This window comes from Clavelina lepadiformis, chromosome 3 (assembly GCF_947623445.1).
Source record: "Clavelina lepadiformis chromosome 3, kaClaLepa1.1, whole genome shotgun sequence".
Taxonomy (NCBI): Eukaryota; Metazoa; Chordata; class Ascidiacea; order Aplousobranchia; family Clavelinidae; genus Clavelina; species Clavelina lepadiformis.
In genome coordinates, this window is record NC_135242.1 from 3,172,678 (window position 1) to 3,193,948 (window position 21,271).

At 37.1% G+C, this 21,271-nt stretch overlaps 4 protein-coding genes across 6 annotated transcripts; 2 read left to right on the plus strand and 2 right to left on the minus strand.

The window, feature by feature from the left end:
* Nucleotides 1-711: 711 nt before the first annotated feature.
* LOC143449165 (uncharacterized) lies at nt 712-12,372 on the minus strand. 3 transcript variants are annotated; one of them, XM_076949257.1, is made up of 13 exons: nt 12,147-12,372; nt 11,563-12,073; nt 11,283-11,412; nt 10,943-11,096; nt 10,686-10,812; nt 10,398-10,573; nt 10,167-10,315; nt 9,909-10,014; nt 9,672-9,809; nt 8,947-9,017; nt 7,710-8,762; nt 6,775-7,621; nt 712-851 (listed from the first exon to the last, which is right to left on the minus strand). In XM_076949257.1, the coding sequence occupies exons 2-12, from the start codon at nt 11,714-11,716 to the stop codon at nt 6,820-6,822; spliced, it is 3,060 nt and encodes a 1,019-aa protein (XP_076805372.1). In that variant the 5' UTR covers nt 11,717-12,073; nt 12,147-12,372; the 3' UTR covers nt 712-851; nt 6,775-6,819. The 3 variants fall into 3 exon arrangements, with proteins under 3 accessions (XP_076805372.1, XP_076805373.1, XP_076805371.1); XM_076949258.1 differs by lacking the exon at nt 712-851 and adding an exon at nt 6,239-6,618; XM_076949256.1 differs by lacking the exon at nt 712-851 and having other exon boundaries at nt 6,239-7,621.
* On the minus strand, nt 852-6,087 carry LOC143449166 (BLOC-3 complex member HPS1-like). Its single transcript, XM_076949259.1, has one exon. It carries the CDS (start codon nt 4,117-4,119, stop codon nt 1,855-1,857), a length of 2,265 nt encoding a protein of 754 aa, XP_076805374.1. The 5' UTR covers nt 4,120-6,087; the 3' UTR covers nt 852-1,854.
* A 1,144-nt stretch (nt 12,373-13,516) lies between the features above and the next one.
* Nucleotides 13,517-15,365, plus strand: LOC143450250 (uncharacterized). The gene is made up of 4 exons (XM_076950710.1): nt 13,517-14,084; nt 14,302-14,513; nt 14,748-14,947; nt 15,121-15,365. Exons 1-4 carry the CDS (start codon nt 13,599-13,601, stop codon nt 15,363-15,365), a joined length of 1,143 nt encoding a protein of 380 aa, XP_076806825.1. The 5' UTR covers nt 13,517-13,598.
* Nucleotides 15,366-15,948: 583 nt separating this feature from the next.
* LOC143450249 (glycerate kinase-like) lies at nt 15,949-19,416 on the plus strand. The gene is made up of 5 exons (XM_076950709.1): nt 15,949-16,091; nt 16,193-16,358; nt 16,867-17,021; nt 17,113-17,285; nt 17,483-19,416. The coding sequence occupies exons 1-5, from the start codon at nt 15,977-15,979 to the stop codon at nt 18,380-18,382; spliced, it is 1,509 nt and encodes a 502-aa protein (XP_076806824.1). The 5' UTR covers nt 15,949-15,976; the 3' UTR covers nt 18,383-19,416.
* The last annotated feature ends 1,855 nt before the right edge of the window (nt 19,417-21,271 follow it).

Sequence of the window (21,271 nt, forward strand, 5' to 3'; positions counted from 1 at the left end):
AGCAGAGCCATATTATTTATACAAAAGTTTTTACCTAGTCATCATATATCATATGATTGACTATCAACAACACTGGAATGATTTAAAGTGATTTTAACAATTTTCTTTAAGCAAAAACTAGATAATTTTTATCATTTATTCACAAGATGAAAAGATTCTTATCAGATAATTTGACGTTTATGGCATTTTGACTACAATCATAGCAAGTTCAGATTTATATGAATATATTTAAATCCTTTTCCAGGTGATTTCCAGTTGATTTAATCAAACATAAAATCAAAGCTAACATTAAAAAAATGCTTATATGCGTTCAAAATAGGTTGTGAAAGACACTTAACTACAGAAGGAAAACTAAACTGAATTTCCTGCACCAACTTTGCATAACAGGAAATTTTAATGCTTCATGCAATATGGTGTGGTACTCTACAACAACAACAAACCTAACAATAATCATGCAGAAAATGTTACAAAAACTGGCCATAAATAACTTTCAAAAAGCATAAATTAGTAAATTTCATTGCAGACACACACACAGAAACTTCACAAATACTGTGCACAAGCTCCTCAACAGCAAGCAAAACGCATTTCGCAACTTACACATACCAAGACCTACCTTGGCAAAGTGTGGTAACTTATCTCGAGTCAAACTGACTATGTGTGCTTGCCAACGCCTCAGGTTTGGGTAAGAAATAAGAGGGACAGCAGATGATTGTAATTTGTTTAAGAGAGCCGTGTCTGCTTCAGATGGGGCAAACCCGATCAAATAACTATTTGACTGCAAATGGTTATCAAGCTGCTTTAATGCTTCAGTATTCACATTTAAACCACTAATTGAGCCTATATCCATTACCCTGCAAAATATAAATACATACTCCAATGCATTTATCTTTCAAATGAACGTTTTTGCATCAAACACAACATGTTTATATGAATGTCTGGTCTTAGTTGCATTCAGTAACAGCCTAATGAGATTTCTAGTAACAAAGCAAGTAAATGTAATGTAAGCCATTCAGGATTGCACAGATGGAAACAAAAAACAAATAAAATATTATGCACCAAGCCGTCTGTAAAATGATAACTTGTTGCTGCGTTCAGCATCCACAACAAAATGTCATTAGTTTTTATGAAAATAGCATTTCTCAGTAAGACATTTTCGTAAATTGTAAATACATTGCATACTCCTTATGTTTCATTTACTAACTAATAATTACAACCTCTTCTTGATTGCAATCGACAATTAATTCAACAAACATGAATAGTATTAAATAATAAACTTAAAAAGGTTTCAATCGAAAGGAGGTATTTATACGAACTGCCAGTATGAATTAAAATAAACACAGTTGATTTCACAGCTAGGACAGGAATATGTATTTGCCAGAAAATGGTAAACAAAAATATATTATATATATATGTATACCTTTAAAAATATAAAGAAATTATGAGCACTATGCTTTGGTGTAACTGACATCAACCTAAATATTGCACAGTATTTAAAGAAACAAGTAGAAAATTGCACTTGGACACCAGGCATACAGACAATGCATCATCATACCTGCACAGTGATTAATACATATGATACACCTCAGCGAGTCAATTAAAAACAGGTATATATACTAGTTCACATCCTTCAACAGCAACAACATTCAAATCAAGCCAGTTATTATTTCACAGTCTAAATGCATCATAAAAATTTAGTCATATTTTTGTCATTTTTACACTTTTTAAAGCTAGTCATACTACTACATTCTAAACAACTGCAAGTGACAGAGTCTAATCTACTCGAAAGGAAACTGCTTTTGTTTGATAATGTTAACTAAACAGAAACTAATTTGCAACATCAGATTAAATACAACATTAGGTTACGTGCTTCATGACAATGTCAGTTAAATTCTTTATTTGCTCAGTAATTATTGTTTCCGGAACCATAGCTAGATGGACACAGACTAATTGGTAGACAAAAAAAGATGTAGACAAAATACTGTTTGATGAAGACAAATTTCTATAAAACTTTCCACAAAAAATGCTCGAGGAACGACAGAGAGTTAAGTCATCGGTTGGGGAAACTTGTATTTCTACTTCTGGTTTCTGTTTGGTGGCAAGCCACACTTGATTTGTAAACTGAAAATCCCCGTCCTGAGCACTGCTTTGAAATTTTCCATTCAACATTTCGTCATAAAACTTATAAACATTGCACCAGAACTTGCGTTTCAAACACTGATAAACAGAAGCAACAAAGTCAGAGGAGCTGGAAGAGATGAAAGAAGGAGCATAGATCTCGTCCTGAATGGGAGTTTGATTAAGAGAAGGCTCACACTCACGTGACCTTCTTGTGAATGCAAAGTAAACCAATCCAGGAAATCTACTCAAAAATGAGGTGATACTTACATTCTGTTGAGATTTTACAGAGAGGTATTCTATGTAGCCAGCAAATTTGCTTTGTGCATAACGTTGAATTTTTTGAATGTTAGAGCAACTATCTTGGAACAAATGATCAACAAAGGAAGGAAAAAGATGTCTATATAGAACATAGAGACGATGTTGGGTTTCATTAACACATCTTTCGATCAGAGCTATTTGTTCTCTATTCGGTTTTCGGTGATTCAAAGATTTTAAATTCTTCTGGCCAGTTGCATGCCATGACTGTGTGATTTTTCTTGTTAAATTTACCCACGAAGCTTTAAACTTTTTCATTTTAGCGTGTAAAAGCTTGTTACATCTTTCAAGATTTTCAACGGTGTGTTGTCCAGATATTTCCAGCACACCACTTTCAAATTTAAGCTGATTGAGCAAGAAAATCATGGCACATATTACATCTGAAATATCGGCATGTTTTTCACGGCTCACAAACACCATCTTAACCTGAGATGTGACAGGGATGCAATATAATATGTGAGGAATAAAATTCTTGGTATGACTCTTGGATGTTGTTAAGTAGATTGGTACCTCATAGCACTCCTCGACAGCAGGAAGATCAACACTTTCATCCTCGGAAGAAAGGGGATCAGAAAATGCATTCGACGTGGACAAATCTTCCTCTGAAGAGAAGTGGTCATGAACAAGATCAAACCCTTCTTGCATAATGCCAAAATCAACAGTGGTTTCTTTGATTCGATTCCTGGATTGAGCTGCAGTTTTTGGACTGACGTCAGCTTCATACAACGTCACTGAGGGATTTTCTACTTGTGAATCACTTGGTTGTGAAACTAAGCCAGTCTGAGCAATAACTGTATCCACATCAGTTTTCAGGAAGATATCATCATCCCCGCTAAACATATCACCTCCACTGAAGACATCTTCAGGAGCACTTGGAAACGAAGTCCTGGATGTTTCAGATTGGGAATAATCTTCACTGCCAACATCACTACTTCTGGTCTCATCGGTAAGTGAGTCACTTCCCCGGTGTTTTACCTTCTGCAACTTTGAGGACATCATGGACATAATATGCAGCATATTACCAGTTGACAAAGAAAAATGTGCAGTGCCTGTAGTGTGGTAAGCCACCAACCTTGAGCCAGCAAATATAAAAGCATGTTGGACATTCCTGTGCGAAATTGCAGCACGCACAGAATTTGTGCACTTTTTTAAAACTACCTCAGCCACGTCTGACACATCCGAAGTGATTTTCAGTTTTTCTATTGCTTCAAATAAAAATGCGTTTTCTGATGCACATAGTTTCATATAAGCTTCGAGCAAACAAGTGATGCTGTTCCTTGACTTTGCCTTGTGTAGGCGGGAATTATCTGTCAATTGAAAGCGACTGCATAGTCCAAACATGAAATCAAATGAATGCTGCAGGAAGCACAATTGCCGGTATATTTTCTCATTGCACAAAGTTTCAGCTTCCTCCAAGCCAATAAATAAGAACCTCTGATGCTCCAAGAAGACAATCGATACTTTTTTCGAATCACACTCGATGTTCATACAGCTCTCGTTCAGCTTCGATTTCAAGGTGAAATACGAAAGGATGATCGGAGCAAAATACATCTGGACGTACACATCAAAAGTAGAACTATCACTTGTGCAGCTGTCCATTGTGTGCAGCAAAGTTTCTTTAAATTCATCGTCATGCCAAAGATAAATTATTTCTGATGTCTCTTCAACAACAACAATCGCCTTCATTGTTGGATACCAGATTATTTCATCCCGTTGACCTAAGACTTAAAACCAATTCAACGTATACATCTTAAGAATATGACAAGTCAGCAAATCAGTCAAAGTCATAAAATCACCTTACATACAAATTCTGGCAAAAGTTGAGTTTGAGCAATATACTGATATACAAATCCTTCAATTTTCTAATTTCAAATGTTTAGATTTATATTGGAATGGGCTGTTCAGTGGTTCAGGGTGTAAGTATGATAAACCTCTATTTAGACTTACTAAAACATCATATTGTTTTGACTTTCACTGTTTCAGAGCTCTTAATACAGTATGTTTACATACGGGTATTTAACACTGCCCTCATTAACTTAAAAATGTAACATATTTCACTAAGCATCGCCAAAATAATGATTGGTGGAATGTTATCATATTGAATTTGTAATATGAAAGTCTTTGCACAATGATTCTTTGTCGCCTGAGCCCTGGTTTCAAACTTGTTTTTCTTGCATTTTCCAATAGAAGTATTTTTTGATTTACGTGCTCGGTTTTAATTTTTTTTATTATTTTATGCTTTTCCTAGTCAGCCTTAACGTAAACGATTCCTGGTTCAATGGTTGAGTTAACCTTCTGTTATTTTGGCACAACAGTATTTAATATCTTGTACGTTTTAAATCCTCATGGTTAGGGTTTTGCCAGTTTTTCCTGCTTCTTGATTGTTTGTAAGCGTATTAAGTTTATTTTAGCATGCTTTAACAAAGCTAGAACCGTACTTTCGCTCCCCACAATCAATGGCGAAAAATAAACAGTATATATATTACAAAATGTAAAGAAAAAAAAGAGAATAAAATTTCACATATAACATACTGACATACATCAGTTTCAGACATAAATGATGAAGCTGAAGGATGGCAGGCTAACCTTGGATTGACTGGCTTTATTTTCAAAACGGCTTTATCATTCTTTAATTCAATGACAGCAACTCTATTTGCATTATCAGTCAAAACGTAATGTTCTTTGTTCCAGTCCTTTTGCATGCAGATGCACAAGCGCATAGGCTAGCAAGGACCGAGTTGTGAATTCACAATAATGATTATGCACTTGTTAGGCGTTCCAGAGCCCTTTCAGGGTATTAGTTACCTTCAATGACCTTTTAATCTGCCAGTGTTGCAATGTCAGAAATACAAACGGGCAACCCATAGCCCTGGCTTTAGGCGCTGACCCATAGTCTACAGTACGTAACGTTAAGAATAACAACCGATTTAGGCTAATTCACAAACATGCAGCCTCGACCAATTCGCTGAATGCTTCCGTGGTACCGCGATTACACGTTTAAGTTTAAATACTGCATTCATTTGCCCATTTTGGGCTAGGCTTGACTATCCTACTTTCGCAAACTAACTGAAATGACTTCAATATAGTGCACAGGAACAGTATTATATAGGCCAAATGTTACGAAAGTTACGGCTGAAATCGCTTTGAACTGGACTGCTCAACCATGACCAATTAAACAACATGATGTCGCGTTTCATCAGCACTGAGTTGATATTTACAAAATTACGGTTACTGTTTGTGGATCGTCAACATGAAAACTTCAAAACAATAAGTTTATTAATAAACTTTCTTCTGCCAGGCTATTGCATCAGCCTATTGCGAGGTTCCTTTTGGAGTGACGTAATATTTTTGTGCTACTTAATAGAGCATAACGACAGCTACCACGTGTCATGTCACAGCGCCGATATGCGTTTGACAAATTTGGGGTTTGAATTAATCACGTTCCCCCAAAAGATAATTACAGACCTACACTAGTCACATTAACGTCTTTTTTCCAGCTAATATCTAGAGGTAACCGATTTTTATGGGCTCGTTGATATGTGAAACATGTTCAAATGCCCATTGATTTACTTGTTATCATACTGATTGTATCTGCATGATGATTGTATATCAAATTATAAAACTCCCGTTTGAGGAGAGAGCTTAGTTTCCAATTAAGAAACCGTTTCGCCTGCAAACGTGGATAAACTCAATTCAGTTTGTTAACTCCTTCTGAGAATAAATGCATGCTTCTTATTTTCCGTTGATCCATTGTGGTCGTCATCTTGTCATAGTTGACTTCTTCAGGCAGAAATCACAGCACAGGTCGGTGCTATTTACATTTATCCGAAACACACAACCAAATAGCAGCATATTAGCACTAACAAAACGATATCACCGTACGAAATGTTTGAAAGAGAACCAAATGCGAATTGAGCAAACAGTCAAACCAAAACAAAATCAACAGCACTGACTCGACAAGTGATTGCAGCATGCCATAAAGGCGTTCACACTTACTGTTATTTCTTCTCGAAATGTTTTATCACACCGCATCCGCGAAATATTGAAACCGATCATAAAGAAGTTGCAGATGAATAAGCCAGAAATTATAATTTAAAACATTGAGACAAAACAAAATATCACAAATCTGTGAAACTTTTTTTAGAGGAAATCTTCATCTTGTGAAATGCAAGGCGTTCTGGCAGGCTGGATTTTCAAAAAAAAATAAACGCCAACGATTTTGTTAACAGTGAACTGAGCGTTAATATTTGGAAACATTTTTCAAAGAAAAACTGGCAAATACATTCTCCTGTAAACATGCGATAAAATACAGGTTATACAAATAGAGCACCCTTTTCTTACCAAAAGCATCTTCCAGTCTTCTTTCCATTGATTTGTATTAAGACGTTAGTAGTGCATCCTTGGCATGGGACGGGATCCTCTCAATGGCGCAATTTGTCGGGGTGGACGATGCAACCTGGGCCTCATATAGGGGGAACGAGGAGGAGGGCCGGTGCGCCAGCCTCGGCCTCCAGGAGGACCCAACTCTTCTCTTATCGTTACATCTCGTAAGATTTCTGCATCACGGATTCTCTCCTCAGCCAAAAGATTAAGCTCATACTGCAGTAGTTCATTCTCTGCTCGTGCAAGATCAGCAACCGGGGGTCTAAAACGATTTGGGGGGGGCGGTATCCGCGGCGGTGGCTGCAAAGGTGAAAACGATGTACCTCTGCCTCGGGGAAAGCGTGGGGGTGGGTGGTAAGGTACATTTGGAGGATTTTCAAAATTTTGTGGTTTGAAGGTTTCTTTGCAAACAGATGCAGCAGCATCAGATACAACGGGGTTCCCCAGGCTGTCATAAGTTTTGCGTTGCCAGGTGTCTTGTGAATTTCGACATTCCCCCAACGAAGGCACACTTTTCACTGTAGGGCTTACGTTGGATGTTGGATTGGGAAAAATGTCTGCCATCTCCAGTTTGCCATCTTCGGAGTTTGAGCGCATATTTTTCCTGAGCATAGCCATTGGCTCGTAAACATTAGACTTCTTTTCTTCCTTGGATTCACTAGAAGTTGCTGGCTTTGGAGCGTTAGTCTCACTGGACAGAGTGATAAGATTGCTATTTCTTCGATTGGCAATGTTAACAGACGATTCCCCTTGAAAACTGGACTTTGGTGAAGAAGTGGAGCTTACTTTATCATCCTGGTTACCTCTGTCAAACAGGTATCATCACGTGACACACACACAGCACTAATTAGAACCCAATAAACAGCATGAAATCACAATGTAACAAACTTTACCTGTAATCTTTATCGCCATCCCATTTCAATTTCTTAGGGGTCGAATTCTCAGCAAGAGCATTCGATTCTCGTTTCTGGGAGGTAGAATTCCACGTCTGCTCGGACCTGGAAGGAGTTGGTTGCGGCCACGTTGGCAATGATGGGACACCAGCAGAAGGCCACGAAAACACGGGAGGAGGCGGTGGTAAAGCAACCGACGTAAACGAAGCGGGAGGTAAAGGCGGAAGTCCTGGTTGTGGCCAACTTTGTGGTAAGGGTGCTTGCCTCGGCCAAGCTGGCATCCACGTCGGACTAATATCATTCGTACTTTGTGTTGTTGGCGGCCAACTGTGATAATGGCCATCAGCTGATGAAGGTGTAGGATTTGAAGGTAGCACTGCGACACTTGCTGCTTCAGAGCTATTTAGTTCAGTTTTCGTTGCCTGGCCCATGAATCTGGTTAAAAACGTCAAAGCATCACCACTAAAACGTGGAGGGGAAATAATACCCGAATGGGAATTGATGTTGTACTGGGTTGTTGACGTGTATGGGTTTTCATCAAGTGTCGGGGTGGATGACCCATCTAGAGGGGGACCTGACACTCGGGTCAACCCACCTATTACAGGGATAGATTGATTTGTAGCGCTGCTGCTTGCTTGATTCACAGTGGTGGGTGGCTGTGAGTTATTATGTGAAGATGTTGTGATATTTGTTCCAGCGGATGCTGACTGGTATTTTGACGAAGGTGGTTTAGTGTCGTTAACGATGCTTAACTTTATGTCACTCGGCTTTATCTCGTCAAGATTTCCCAAGCCGGGGAGAAAAGTTGCACCTAAATTCTTCTCACTGGCGGACGCAGTTGCCCGTTTAATTAGTTTACTGGTGTCTGAGTCACTGTCACTTTCAACACTGGCGGCACTTTGAACTTTATCGGCGCCTGCAACAACAGCATCATTAAAAATGTCGGCAAGTCTCGACTCCAAGCTTTGCTGTCGAGGAGGACTCGATATATTCAACTCCGGAGATCCTGTGGGCGATGGAGGGGACGCAGTGCCGGGAGTATTTGGTTCAGATCTGTTAGATGAAAAACTGTAATTAATTCACCAAAAACATGTTCAACCAGTACTGGGTGTACCTCTTAAAACTTTCACACAGCACCTACGGTTTGAGAAGGGCATCGAGAACAAATGTACAACGGAAAAGATGAAAAGTATTTATGCATGATAGGAATCAAACGATTTAAATTACGACGTTTTACCCCTTGTTGACATCAGGCACTGATTGTGCTATTGGCCTAGTAATGGTCAGCGACGTTCTGCTAACATCCGTCTGCAATCACAAGAAATATGTTGCTGAGAAATATGTAACAACTGTAATTTCATGGAACTGCAAAGTATATAAACATTACGGAAAATTTCTAATATGGTAAGTAAAGCAGACATGAAAGTAGTGAATGCAAAGGTCAAAGTTTGTCATCAACCATTTTGCTGTTATGTCAAGCACAGATATGAGGTAGTCACAAGGTGAACTTTCTACCTGGTATTTTTGCTCAAAATACATTATAGTAAAAATGTTTTATTTGGCATTGACAATATCTAAGAGGAAGTAGTAACTGGTTGTATTTACTGCCAAATAGCATGCAACGAGGAAAAAGTAGCTCACATGGCATTTACAGTTTCACTTCCCTAGTAAAACACAGTCAGCTAAATACATCATATTTTGCTTTTTACAGGAATACTGTACATCTTTACTAGTAATATTCCTGGCTTTTGAACTCATGTAACAAGACATTTTATACTACTAGGACAACCTAGGGAAATGGGTATGCCAGGGTATACCCATTAGGCAACAAAAAAGTGTCTGATAGTGAAATTTGGCTAAATTTTCAATAACAGCAAAAAGTAAACTAAAAAAAAGGCTAACAAGTGTTTAAGTTTTTCTTTTCTTAATAACTGTGATTTTACATCTGTATCGCACTATTACCATCATTGAATCTGCTGTGTTATCCGATGCGCCACGCAATCCGGGTCGATTCACTAATCCAGTAACGGTAGACTTCGATGGACTTGCAGGCTCATTTGAATTTTTGATGGTTTCAAGCTCGAGAGCTAATAACTTTATCTAAGCAACATAAAACGATTAATGAAATATCAACACAAATTTAACATGCCACTGAATTAAAACATTTCAATGCAGGGTACAATACTTGTGCAACCATACCACATCTTCTGCTGCACTGGTCACAGTCGTTGATGCATTCTCACTTGGAGGCACTTTCTGAGAACCTAATATTCTTGTATCCATGGCAACAATCTTAGAAGGCTTACTATAGGAAATATGGCAATATGAGAAAAAAGTCTGTTACATCGTTATATCATCACAACTTTGACGCTTCTTCAAAATCCATAAATTGAGAATTGAACAAGTCAAGTCTTGTCAAACAAAATACCAGGTCACCATTATATGTGCGTCTCTTACTTTCCAAGCTCTTTGTCATCGTCAGACATCTCCATGTCTTCTCCGCGGCTGTCATGTTGAACATCAGCAGAAGACGTGGGTAAACTCGCAACCACTTTGTCCAAACCACGCTTCATTTTGTTAACTCGGCCTTCAAAGTTCTTGTAAGCCTGTTGCAAATTTTTAAATGACATAGATAGCAAAATAAAAGATAAGCTTGTATCTCTAAATTAATTCCATAATACGACTTACGTTGACAACAATTTTCGCTTCATGATACTGAGCGTGATAATACACAGTTCCTTGCTCAAGCAGCTCGAGCAAACTCTTTCGTCTCTCAATATACATTTCAAAGCGTTCAAGAAAATTTTCCAGTTGTGTTGCAGATTCTTCAAACTCTTTCGAAAACTTTTCGCCACCACTCTTGTCTATAAATTAAGCATTAGTGAAACAAACATTTGGTTGAGTTTAAAGTATTAGGACAAGCACAAAAATATAACACTTAACCACTACAGAATTACGATATCTAAAAAAATCAACCTTTCAATTTCCTGATAGCATCAGAGCTAGAAACATCAACCCTTAAAGATTTAAGACGATTTTGATCAGATTCAATTTCGTCTTCCAAAGCCTTGAACTTTTTTACTTCATCAATTAAATGTGATGTCTATTTTGAAATTTTCATATACTTGTCAATTTTGTAAATGCAATTTACCACTATAGCATGATATTTTACCTTACAGTCGCAAACATTGCTCATAGTACAATAATTTAAAAGTTAGAAAGCTTGCTTTCACCTTATATTCAATGAGTAATTTATTTCGAAGTTTCTCCGGTGCCCTGTTGGTGATTAACGCAGCGAGCAACTGATCTGTAAACTCCACATCGAAGATACCCCTTTTTGCCCATATTTTTACAACTCTTTGCACATTTGATTTAATTGCAGCATCCCTGTAGGACCAAAACCAATATATGCATATGTCTGAATTGCAAAAATTAGCTATACAGTAGTAGCGACTTTTAAAATGTCTGAAGGTTGACACACAATCACGATTTTGTATAAAAACATGAAAACAATTGATTGCATTAAATTAATGAAGTAAAAATATGTTTTTAAGAACAAAGCCAAAACTTCACCTCAGCACAGTCACGGCCTCTGGAAGGACGTCAGAAAAACTGTCCTTAAACACAGGAGCCTTCTTTCTGTTGCAGTTTTGGATCACATCATTGGCAAGATAGAGCAAGGTCAACTTGTGAGATGTTTTTGCTGCATACATAAAACAGAATTCATATTACACAAAAAGTTTCAGATGACATCTTATCTTACACAATAAGTCACAGTATATAAGCTATATGAAACTAAGCATAACATATAAAGATATCAGATCAAAACATTACAGCCAAATTATGTTATTACATTTCTTCAAAACGTCGAGCCAGGTGTCAACAATCAATTTATGATGAGATTTGTGATGAATAATCCACAGTGAGAGCATGGGAATACTATCCTGAGTATTTGATACATTCTTCAGCTTCTTTACGAGTGCATCCACGTTGAAGGACTTTGCCATTGCAAGTGATTCGAACAGAAATCAAAAATCTTTCATTCTTCAAAATACAACTAGTTGTGCAATATTGCACAAAATATAAAAACAACAAACAAAGAGTGAATTAGTCTACTATGCACATGTTATAATTGAAATAAATGTTATGTTAAACAAATTTCGGGTGTAGTATATAAGTGCACAACCAGATGACGTTACAATTTGAGTAGCTGGGCTCTAGCCTAGTATACAAAGGGATCCTGTGGTTGTGCGCTTGTGTACAAGACGTCAAATTTCTTGTTAGTCAGTCAGTGTTAGCCTAGAGCCCGAGCCCCCTAGGTTACACTTGGATAACCGCACACTCCTTGGAGTTCCCGGGGTGCTCTAAAAATCAAAGCAGTATAGGAAAACGGAGTCTCGATTCATGTAGCACGGGTCTGGTATACAAATGCACTACCTGGTTGTACAGTGTGTACTAAACCCGGAAATGTGCCGACGTGAGGCTTCCTACACATTTTAACATTTGTACATACATGGCATGGCTAGCGGCTGGCAGCGATACGCAAAACACCAACTGACAGAACCAGGTAAGTCATGATCTGTCATTGCAAATTAATACTTAAACACTTGGCGAAAAACAAAATCACGTTAATGCGGCAATTAGGCTAGATCGGAACGAAAAACAGGTGTCTTGCAGGCACGGTCAATATTAATTTACGGATTGAAGAAAATTGAAAAACTTTGTCTGTAATATTTCTTGTGATAACCCCTTCCCAACTTGCACTAGATTTTGTCGTTTATGCGCATTGTATCAATTGCTACAAACTCAAGTATTGAAGATGTTCCACATTTCCTGTGTTTCCAAATACACTGAATTCCCTAGTTTCCTGGGTTTCCCCATGGTTTTCCGGGATGATTTTGCACATGATTAATTTATTTGCATTAAAGAATCCATGGCACCTAAAGAAATGAGGATGCCAAAAGTAACTGAAAGAAACAATTTCAATTTTCTTACATCTCTTAATTTAGTAACTGTGTAGTACTGTAGAGAGTAAACCAGGTTTGAGTAATTACGGTCTGCCGAAGGATATGATGCGGCCAGCCCAGAGCTCCATATGTTCAGCTAAGCTTATTTCAATTCGACAGTCTGAATTGTAAAAAGACCATCCATGTTTTTGACGCAGTGATAAATTTTATGTGAACAATTATTTGACGTTAATATAAGTTTGTTAGCTTATACCCATACAATGGTCGATAGGCAATTTAACCACGTTTATACAGCTGATCTGTGTTAAAATAACATGTGACCAGTTTCCAATATAAGAGTCGCCTGACATATGCTATAGGCTAATCTAGCACGGGCAGGTTTTGTGTACACAACAAAGGCCACCATTTACTTGAAAAACTTTTCTATTTAAGTACACGCCCGATTTCTTTATTCTGTCGCTTAGTTCAAAACCGCTGTCTGCTTGTATTGTTCGACATCGGGCAGCTCAGTAGAGAGCGATGAAATATCCTCAATAGATCCATTTCATAGCGTCTTTTACAACATGCTTTGTGGAAAGTCGAATTTAGAATGGTAGATGTAATTCTCTTCTAAATTCGAAATAAATTGAAACTATAGCCTAAATAAATTAAAATTTTAGAAAGAAAATGAAATGGTAAAGGTTATATAAGTTAGTAATCTGGATGCATAGCGTAGGCTATACAACAAACTGTTGGCCTATTTGTATATTGTTGCGGTTTGTACGCTATGTCATTTTGTGCTTGTAGGCCTACTGACTTTACCACTGATTTTAAAAATAACCTAAATTTAAGAAATGTTGTATTATGCAAAAGTAGGCTATAGCTACGGTGCAGCAGTATTGGTTAATTTATTTGTTGTAATTTACTGTTTGACTGATCTATCATGAGTTCAAGACCATATCTTCACAGCAACGGCTTGGTACCGGCTTCCACACACAAAGAGAGAAACCCGAAACCTTTTAAAACGTACTATCAAAATGAAAACCAAAGTAGAATACCGGTGCCATCAAGAAACACAAGAAACGTAGAAGCTGGGGATACGAATTTAAAGAAAACTGTACAGACGGAGAAAGTTAAAGTTCCCGTAGATGAAGATTATCTCTACTTCATTGGCGAAAGAAATTCCCGAATTAATACTTTAAAAAAACAATCACCGCAGCTGAATCCACCTGTTGAGCTTAAAGGCAAAGATAAGCGCTTGACAAATGAAAAGGTTTTTATGGAAAATCCAGCAGAAATATTGAGAATTAAATATCGAAAAAATGTCAAGATAACGGGTTTAGAACTTGCTACTTTGTCACCTGAGTTATTCGATCGACGTTATGTTGAAAGTTTGATCTTAAGCCCAGAAAGAAAATCCTGTCTTGATGTAAGTGTAATTTAAGTGTCGTTGTAAGTTTATTTTAGCTAGTTAATAAACTTTAAGATTTAAGCTAATAGTAATTACACTGAAAACATTAACACGGCGACATTTTCATCTTTGCCTCTACATTATCATATTAATGCTAAGTAAATTTAGCTTAGGCCTATGTGTTAGCTGAAGCCGATATATACTCCTTCCTTTTTCATGGTTTTATCATTTACAGTTCAAGCTTCCTTACCTACCTAGCGCCATTGGAAATCTCGTTAATCTCAGACAGCTTATTTTGGACACAAATGACCTGCATGCTCTTCCTGACGAAATCGAAAAATTGCGCAGCCTTGAAGTATTAATCTTGAGCAATAATTGCCTTTCCACGCTTCCACAGGGAATAACAAACTTGAAAAATCTGAAAAGTTTGCATCTAGCCAATAACAGGTGAAACAAATTACAAAGTCGACTGACATTCGACGATTCGTAGGCCTATAGGTTCTTTATAGTCGCATCTCCGGAAACTTTAGTTTAAATCGTAAGGGAGGAAAATTCTTTGAGGGGAAGTCGGACATGTTTAGATCAGTCATGGATCTAAAGCTAAGTTTTTAAAACTAAGTTTAAACTTTTTTAAACTTTTTAACTAAAAGTTAAAACTAAGTTTTTTTGTTCGTTTGGCAGATTTTTAATTTTTCCACTGGAAATTTGTTTTTTGACCAATCTTGGATTTCTCGATTTAAGTGATAATGACGTCAGAGTTATACCTGGGGAAATATCTCAGCTTTCCACCACGCTGCAAACATTACTTTTGTTCATAAACGCCATTGAAAAACTCCCTGAATCGTTCTCCACGTTGACTTTACTTTCCTGTCTCTGGCTTGGTGAGCATAATTGTGCCTAAAAGGTCAACAATTAAGTTTCCTTTGCACTTAGCCCTATAACTGCATGCTAGGTTGGATTTTTCGTCTTGCGTTGAGTTTTTGTGGAGTAGCCTGCTCTATTTGGTTTTATAGTCCGGTTTTAAGTCACATTAATCTTTCGGTGCAAAATATAGGTGAAAATGACCTGACAATTCTTCCAGAAGATTTCGGTGAACTGTTTCGATTGGATTGGGGCCAGCACCCATGTTCATCAAATATCGATGGAAATCCGTTAGTGCGCCCTCCATTAGTTATATGCCGGCAAGGTCCTTACGAAATTCGAAAATACTTTCATAACCTGAAGGAAAATAACAAACGGAAATCCGAAGCCAAAAGTAAAAACATCGTCATACTTGACAAAGAAAACTTTTTGCTGTAAAGTTTCCTTCATTTTAGCTATTAAGTTTTAGTTAATCTTAACATAGGATTCGATGTTACTGTACTACTTTTAATGAGCCTCTTTGTTACTTTTATGGTTTGTAGTTATCTTTTACACCTTATGTAGCCAACCAAAGCTTGGAACTTTTCATTTTGAAAATGTATAATTTATGATATTTTTTCTCTTTGTGCAATTGTTTGCCTGTGTTTCGTAACTATTGTGTGATGTTGTTCGCATTGCTGAATAAGTTAGCACTGCGATTTACATAATATACCGCTAACTATACGTTTAACTTGTTTTCCCTTAAAACTGTTTTGCTTCGCATCAACAAAGGAAAACGAAAAATAATGTATCAAAACCTTAAAACTGTTTTGAAGACACGCTCACAAGTCTGAAAAGTTACGTATTTGAGATTTTGCATATATTTGGGTATTCCCCAAGTGCAAGACAATGCTGCCAAATTGAGTAGAAATCGAACTGTTGGTAATTGTTTTATTTCAATACCTTACTAATTGGAACTTTTTGCTTATTTTTATGCGGAATTTTGACAGTTATAAGGTGTTTAAAATAAAGATTTTGTTGGTTTCTTGCCGTTTTTTACATTTTAAAATATGTCTGCCGTCGAAAACATTGCAGTTTCCCTATTTAGGCGTGCCTTGAATGCAGTAAATCCAAATACGCTTGTTGCCGGAAAGCTTAAACGTTGCGGAAACACTTTATATTTAGGTTAGTGAAATAGGTTTAAAATAATTTATTGTGACATCCTATGCTTTTTAGATTTTTTTTGGTATATATAAACTATGATTAGTCAATATCAAATTAAACAGATGGCCAACAACATAATCTCAATCATAATGTACATTTGGTTGGCTTTGGGAAGGCAATATCTGGAATGGGTCATCAGGTTCAAAGTCTTGTCGGAGAACATCTTGTGGATGGGGCAATCAGTATTCCTCATGGCATACTACAAGATTTAGCTGAAAGTAATTCAAAGTAAGTCACATTGGCCTATATACTATAATGACAAGTTTGAATGTTAATTGCACCCGTTTTGTATGCGTATTACAACAAACATTGTCTGGTAACACAGTTGTGTTGTCTGTTGTTGATGTTCTAGTTATGAAGCAAGTTAAGTTAAGTTAATGTGAGTTACAAGCCATACCACAATGTTAATGTCTTTTCTTAGAATGTAATTAGCTTAATGCTGTTTAGTTGTTGTTCTAAACATGACTTGCATATTGACATGTTGCCTGTTACCTCACAAAAAATTATGCTGATGGGTGCAGTTAATTGTATATGGGTAGTGGAGTACCATTGTATGGCCACTATTGCGAATGAATATTTGTGTATGTGTGTTGTTGTCAATCTAGAATTTAAAGAAATTGAACAAATGAATAAAAACTTGATAACAGCCTACATTTAAGTTTTTGTGGTGTGTTTTTGTTTATTCAGGAAAACAACGAAAAATTGTTTTAATGTGACACTGAATATTTATTATTAGTCTCCTTCTTCCTATAAATGACGGTAAGATAAAAATTTACGAGGGCGCAAAGGACAACCAGCCAGATGAAACTGCACATGAGGCTGCGAAGGAAATTTTAAAGATTTGTGAACGAGCTACTGAGCATCATCTGATAATAGCACTAATTTCTGGCGGTGAGTGATTAAGAAAGCAGTTGTTCACACTTTTTCATCAAACGGAGGTTTTCCGTTGTTGTTTTCAAAATTTTCATTGCATGGTTTTCAGGAGGTTCAGCCTCATTACCTTTGCCTGTGCCACCAATGACTTTACACGATAAGATGTTTGTAACAAAATCGCTGGCGTCAAAAGGTGCAAATATTCAAGAACTAAACACAGTGCGACAAAACTTATCTCTTGTTAAAGGTGGAAGGTTGGCACAAGCAGCATCACCTGCTAAGGTTGGTTTACTATCTCAGTCCTTTATTATAAATATTGGCTGCAGTATTGTGCTAAGCAAATGGTATTTGTAAATGCAATCATAATGCATTGTTAGTATTAGTGATGTGACAATAAAAAATTTAACAGTTTTTTTAGGATGTAGGATGTGTTGGTGATATTTATGATGACAATTAATTCTATGATGTTTTTGCCACAGGTTTGGAGTTTAATTTTGTCCGACATTATTGATGATCCAGTCGAAATGATTGCCAGTGGACCAACGGTACAAAGCACGACATCAATAGCTGATGCTTTATGCGTGTTGGACAGATACAACTTAACTTCATCACTTCCTTCCAGTGTGTATTTAGCCTTGGAAAAAGCAAAAACTCATTCCGTGATGACAAACTTGGACCATGTGCATAATGTCTTAGTTGGAAATAACAAAGTAGCAATTGAAGCAGTAAAACTTGATGCAGAAAGACGTGGCTTTATAGCACTAGTTTTAGGATATCGATTGCAAGGAGAAGCAAAGAAGTTGGGAGAGATTTTTGCACAATTAAGTGCATGTTTAGTGGATTCGTGGCATACAAACACACCTATGCACAGCAATGAAGAACACATGCAATTTGTGTCAACGCAGTTGCAACATCATGGCTTGCCAGCAGAAAATTTAAAATTGTTCACTCAAAAACTAACCAAGTACCAAAAGGATCCTCAAAATGCAGTAAACGGCATATGTGTCATTGGCGGTGGAGAGACAACTGTCACTCTTGGTGAAGAGTATGGCCTGGGAGGAAGAAACCAAGAGATGGTTTTGTCGTTTGCTCGTAAGATGTTGCTGGATCCGCATCCCATGAATTTCGACGTCACTTTTTTATCTGCTGGCACCGACGGTCAAGACGGTCCGACACCAGCTGCCGGAGCAGTAATCAGCACATCGGATTTAAACTGTCACAATCTGTCTTCAATTGAAGATCACCTGTCAAATCACGATTCGTACAGATATTTTAAAAAAATTGGCAGTGGCTTAATTCACACAGGACTGACAGGTACTAACGTTATGGATTTGCAGTTGCTTATAATAACGCCGAAAACTGCACCACAAACCACATAATATTGCCCATTTAGTGCATTCGCTTTGATTAATATAATTTGCTTTCTGCGAAATAGATAACATTTCTGTTAGTTTTCTTCTGCAACCTGGGACAAAGTGATTTTGCCGGCTTTTATTCTTTTTAACTCTTAACCCTCCTGTTGACTTTGTGCTGCGATTTCTCCTTCAGGAGGTCACAATGCTTCGCTGTTGGTTTCAGGGAAGTAGTTATCATTCTTCTGCAATCATTTCACATAACCATAATCAAAGTAATTATTTATTAATGAATACAAAACCAAACATAATAGGAAGCAGATTTATTGCTTAGATGTCTTGTCCGATACTTGAACCGTTAATCAATATTTTCGAGCATAGCTATGACGAAAAGCCATAAGTGCTGCAGTTTGAAGGAAAACTTGCCTTCACGCTTTTTATTATGTTTATTTGTTTAATTATCCACTTTAATTATATGCAGCAATCAGTACATTTTCTTATCCTGTCCTATATAGAACGCATTGTATTGAATTTTTAATATGTGGAAAAATCTGATCTTGTGATTGGCTTACGCCTCACAGCATAAAGTTGTCAATAATAATTAATATGCTTTGTTATAAGCTTAATTGGTTACTTTTACATTTTTTGTTGCTGCAAATAATACCACTGTTGCAATGTGATACGATAAAATAATTATTGACGTCAAGTTTTGGCGGTGGCGTACCCATAGATCAGACGTGGGCAAACTGCGGCTCTCCGGCATGTTTTTTGTGGCTCTTCTAGTCGAATCGTAAAATTTCAAAAAAATTGTAAAGGCTACCAAGAGTACTGTTTATGAACGTTTCTCTCTTTTTCTTTTCCTTATTTAGGCCAGCATTGATGACAAATTGATAATTATCCAAATTTAATGATATTTTTCGATTGAGGAATGCAGATATGGAACAATTAAACGACATAAACTATTTATGACATCATAAGTTCTTATGACTTGGCTCGTCAGTAAAAATTTAACAACCAAAGCGGCTCTCGGGTTCAAAAAGGTTGCCCACCCCTGCCATAGATGATGCTAATAAACAGGTGTACATGGATTTCGTTCAGAAATAAATAATTTTTCCTGATTTTGTTGTGCAAGGTTCACATCAGGTCGTACCAGCATGACAATGCATTTAATGCGACGATTCTTTAATACAGACAGCTCTTGGATTTTCTATTGACAATAGGACTGTACTGTACGGTTAAAAGTGCTGGCATATTTTGGATTAATAGCACATATAGGCTACATGATGCAGCTGTTTACATTGCAATGATTAGACTTTGTTGAACACAGCACCAGAGCAAGCTACATCAAACATGAATTAAACATCGTTATTACGGTAACTATAATTCAGTCAAAATAGTTTTAGAAACTGCAGGTCTCAACAATTCCTTTTATTGTTGAAAGAACTGAAAACTAAGCACTGCAAGTATTGAATTAAATGTTAACGTTCTACAATTACATTTCGCTTAATTGTCAAAAGATCAGTAGTAGATCGCACTGCACCAGCGACTGGCGCTCAATCAACAGCAAAATTACCTTTTGCTTTGCAGATTTTTTGAATGTGCAACCTTCGTCGTGACATTCTCTCCTCCATCCTCCTCATAAAAGAGTTGCTGTCTTCTATAAATGATCCTTGGGAGCACGAAATGATTTTGAATCGTTCAACCTCAACGCGTAGTAGTCTGTCGCTACACGCTTGTTGTGATTTTTTGGTTTTTGAATGAAGAACGACGAACCGCAAAACCACGTCGTCACTAATATTACCGCAAACGTCAGAAATATCACTGCTTTCAATACTTTGAAGGCCATATCATGTAGCTGATTTCAGGATAAATAAAATCTCAGTTGTTTGTCTTCAAATTCCGGCAATAGGTGTTTATGATGAGGCAATCTTAGATACTGTCAAGATAGCATACTGCATGACGTTACAGGATGCAATCCTAGATTCATTGTTTATTGTATTTTTGACAAAGTCAATAAGCTATTCATATAGCTATTTATACGCTTTCGTAAGATACTTTACTTTAACCTGAAAAACAAAAAAACTTGATTTGAACACTGTATAAAAATCATTGCATGATGATGGTCAATCGAGGTTACTCCCTTCAAAAAGTTAGAGGTTGAAAACATAGAGCCACCTTGCGGTATAATAAATGTCGCTTTGTTTTGCAGATGCTATGTTATACCATTGCCTTAATATGGTAGCCTAGTACAACACTTTTGTCTAAACTGCACCCCATTGAGACCTTTAAAGAATTTTCGGGAAGGAAAGTGATGAAAAGTTATTTGGTTAAAATACCAAGCAATTGCTTTGGCGCAAGAAACCGTGGTCTCTACAGTAATCACTCAAATACGCTTGCTGTCTCCAGTTTCCGAAGTCAAAGGGAAACGTCTGTTTATGAAACCACATTTTGCGACCGCCAATCAACGTGGTAGTACCAAGCGAAATGCTAAAAGTTTTTCACATATTGACGCAATGATTCGCGCAAATTCAGAACAGATGGTTTTGTTTGCGCCATAGATTTGACACATTTTAGGTTTTAGTGATGCTGGCAGGCTGACCTGCTGACCGTCTCATAAGGACCCAATCAGTTTTGTTAGTTCCTTCGATTCATAACAATCGGTTAATCACATTTTTATATTACGATCAGCAAAGTATTTTTTCCGACTTTTAACGGCCCTCAAACATGAAGCGGTTGAAAATTACTGCGCTATGTGATTGAACTCTTTAACGTAGAAACTGTACATGCTTGGTTGGACAGCCTAAGGACATATTCTCTTTGAATGCTTGTACACATACTTTCATCTGGATTTTCCCGCTGTGTATTGCTTTTCAATTAAATCTTGTGATTGATAATTTAATTAATCAACCTTGAACT

What these genes read in the sequence shown, in the direction of transcription:
- LOC143449166 (XM_076949259.1), bottom strand. Translation starts at nt 4,119, where the DNA reads ATGAAGGCGATTGTTGTTGTTGAAGAGACATCAGAAATAATTTATCTT.
- LOC143449165 (XM_076949257.1), bottom strand. Translation starts at nt 11,716, where the DNA reads ATGGCAAAGTCCTTCAACGTGGATGCACTCGTAAAGAAGCTGAAGAAT. An exon ending in AATTACTCATTGAATATAAG is followed by an intron (nt 10,813 to 10,942) that starts GTGAAAGCAAGC and finishes ATTTCAAAATAG; the next exon opens with ACATCACATTTAATTGATGA. An exon ending in ACACAGCAGATTCAATGATG is followed by an intron (nt 9,018 to 9,671) that starts GTAATAGTGCGA and finishes TTGTGATTGCAG; the next exon opens with ACGGATGTTAGCAGAACGTC.
- LOC143450250 (XM_076950710.1), top strand. Translation starts at nt 13,599, where the DNA reads ATGAGTTCAAGACCATATCTTCACAGCAACGGCTTGGTACCGGCTTCC. An exon ending in AAAGAAAATCCTGTCTTGAT is followed by an intron (nt 14,085 to 14,301) that starts GTAAGTGTAATT and finishes TATCATTTACAG; the next exon opens with TTCAAGCTTCCTTACCTACC. An exon ending in ACTTTCCTGTCTCTGGCTTG is followed by an intron (nt 14,948 to 15,120) that starts GTGAGCATAATT and finishes TGCAAAATATAG; the next exon opens with GTGAAAATGACCTGACAATT.
- LOC143450249 (XM_076950709.1), top strand. Translation starts at nt 15,977, where the DNA reads ATGTCTGCCGTCGAAAACATTGCAGTTTCCCTATTTAGGCGTGCCTTG. An exon ending in TTAGCTGAAAGTAATTCAAA is followed by an intron (nt 16,359 to 16,866) that starts GTAAGTCACATT and finishes ATTTATTATTAG; the next exon opens with TCTCCTTCTTCCTATAAATG. An exon ending in AAGCAGCATCACCTGCTAAG is followed by an intron (nt 17,286 to 17,482) that starts GTTGGTTTACTA and finishes TTTTTGCCACAG; the next exon opens with GTTTGGAGTTTAATTTTGTC.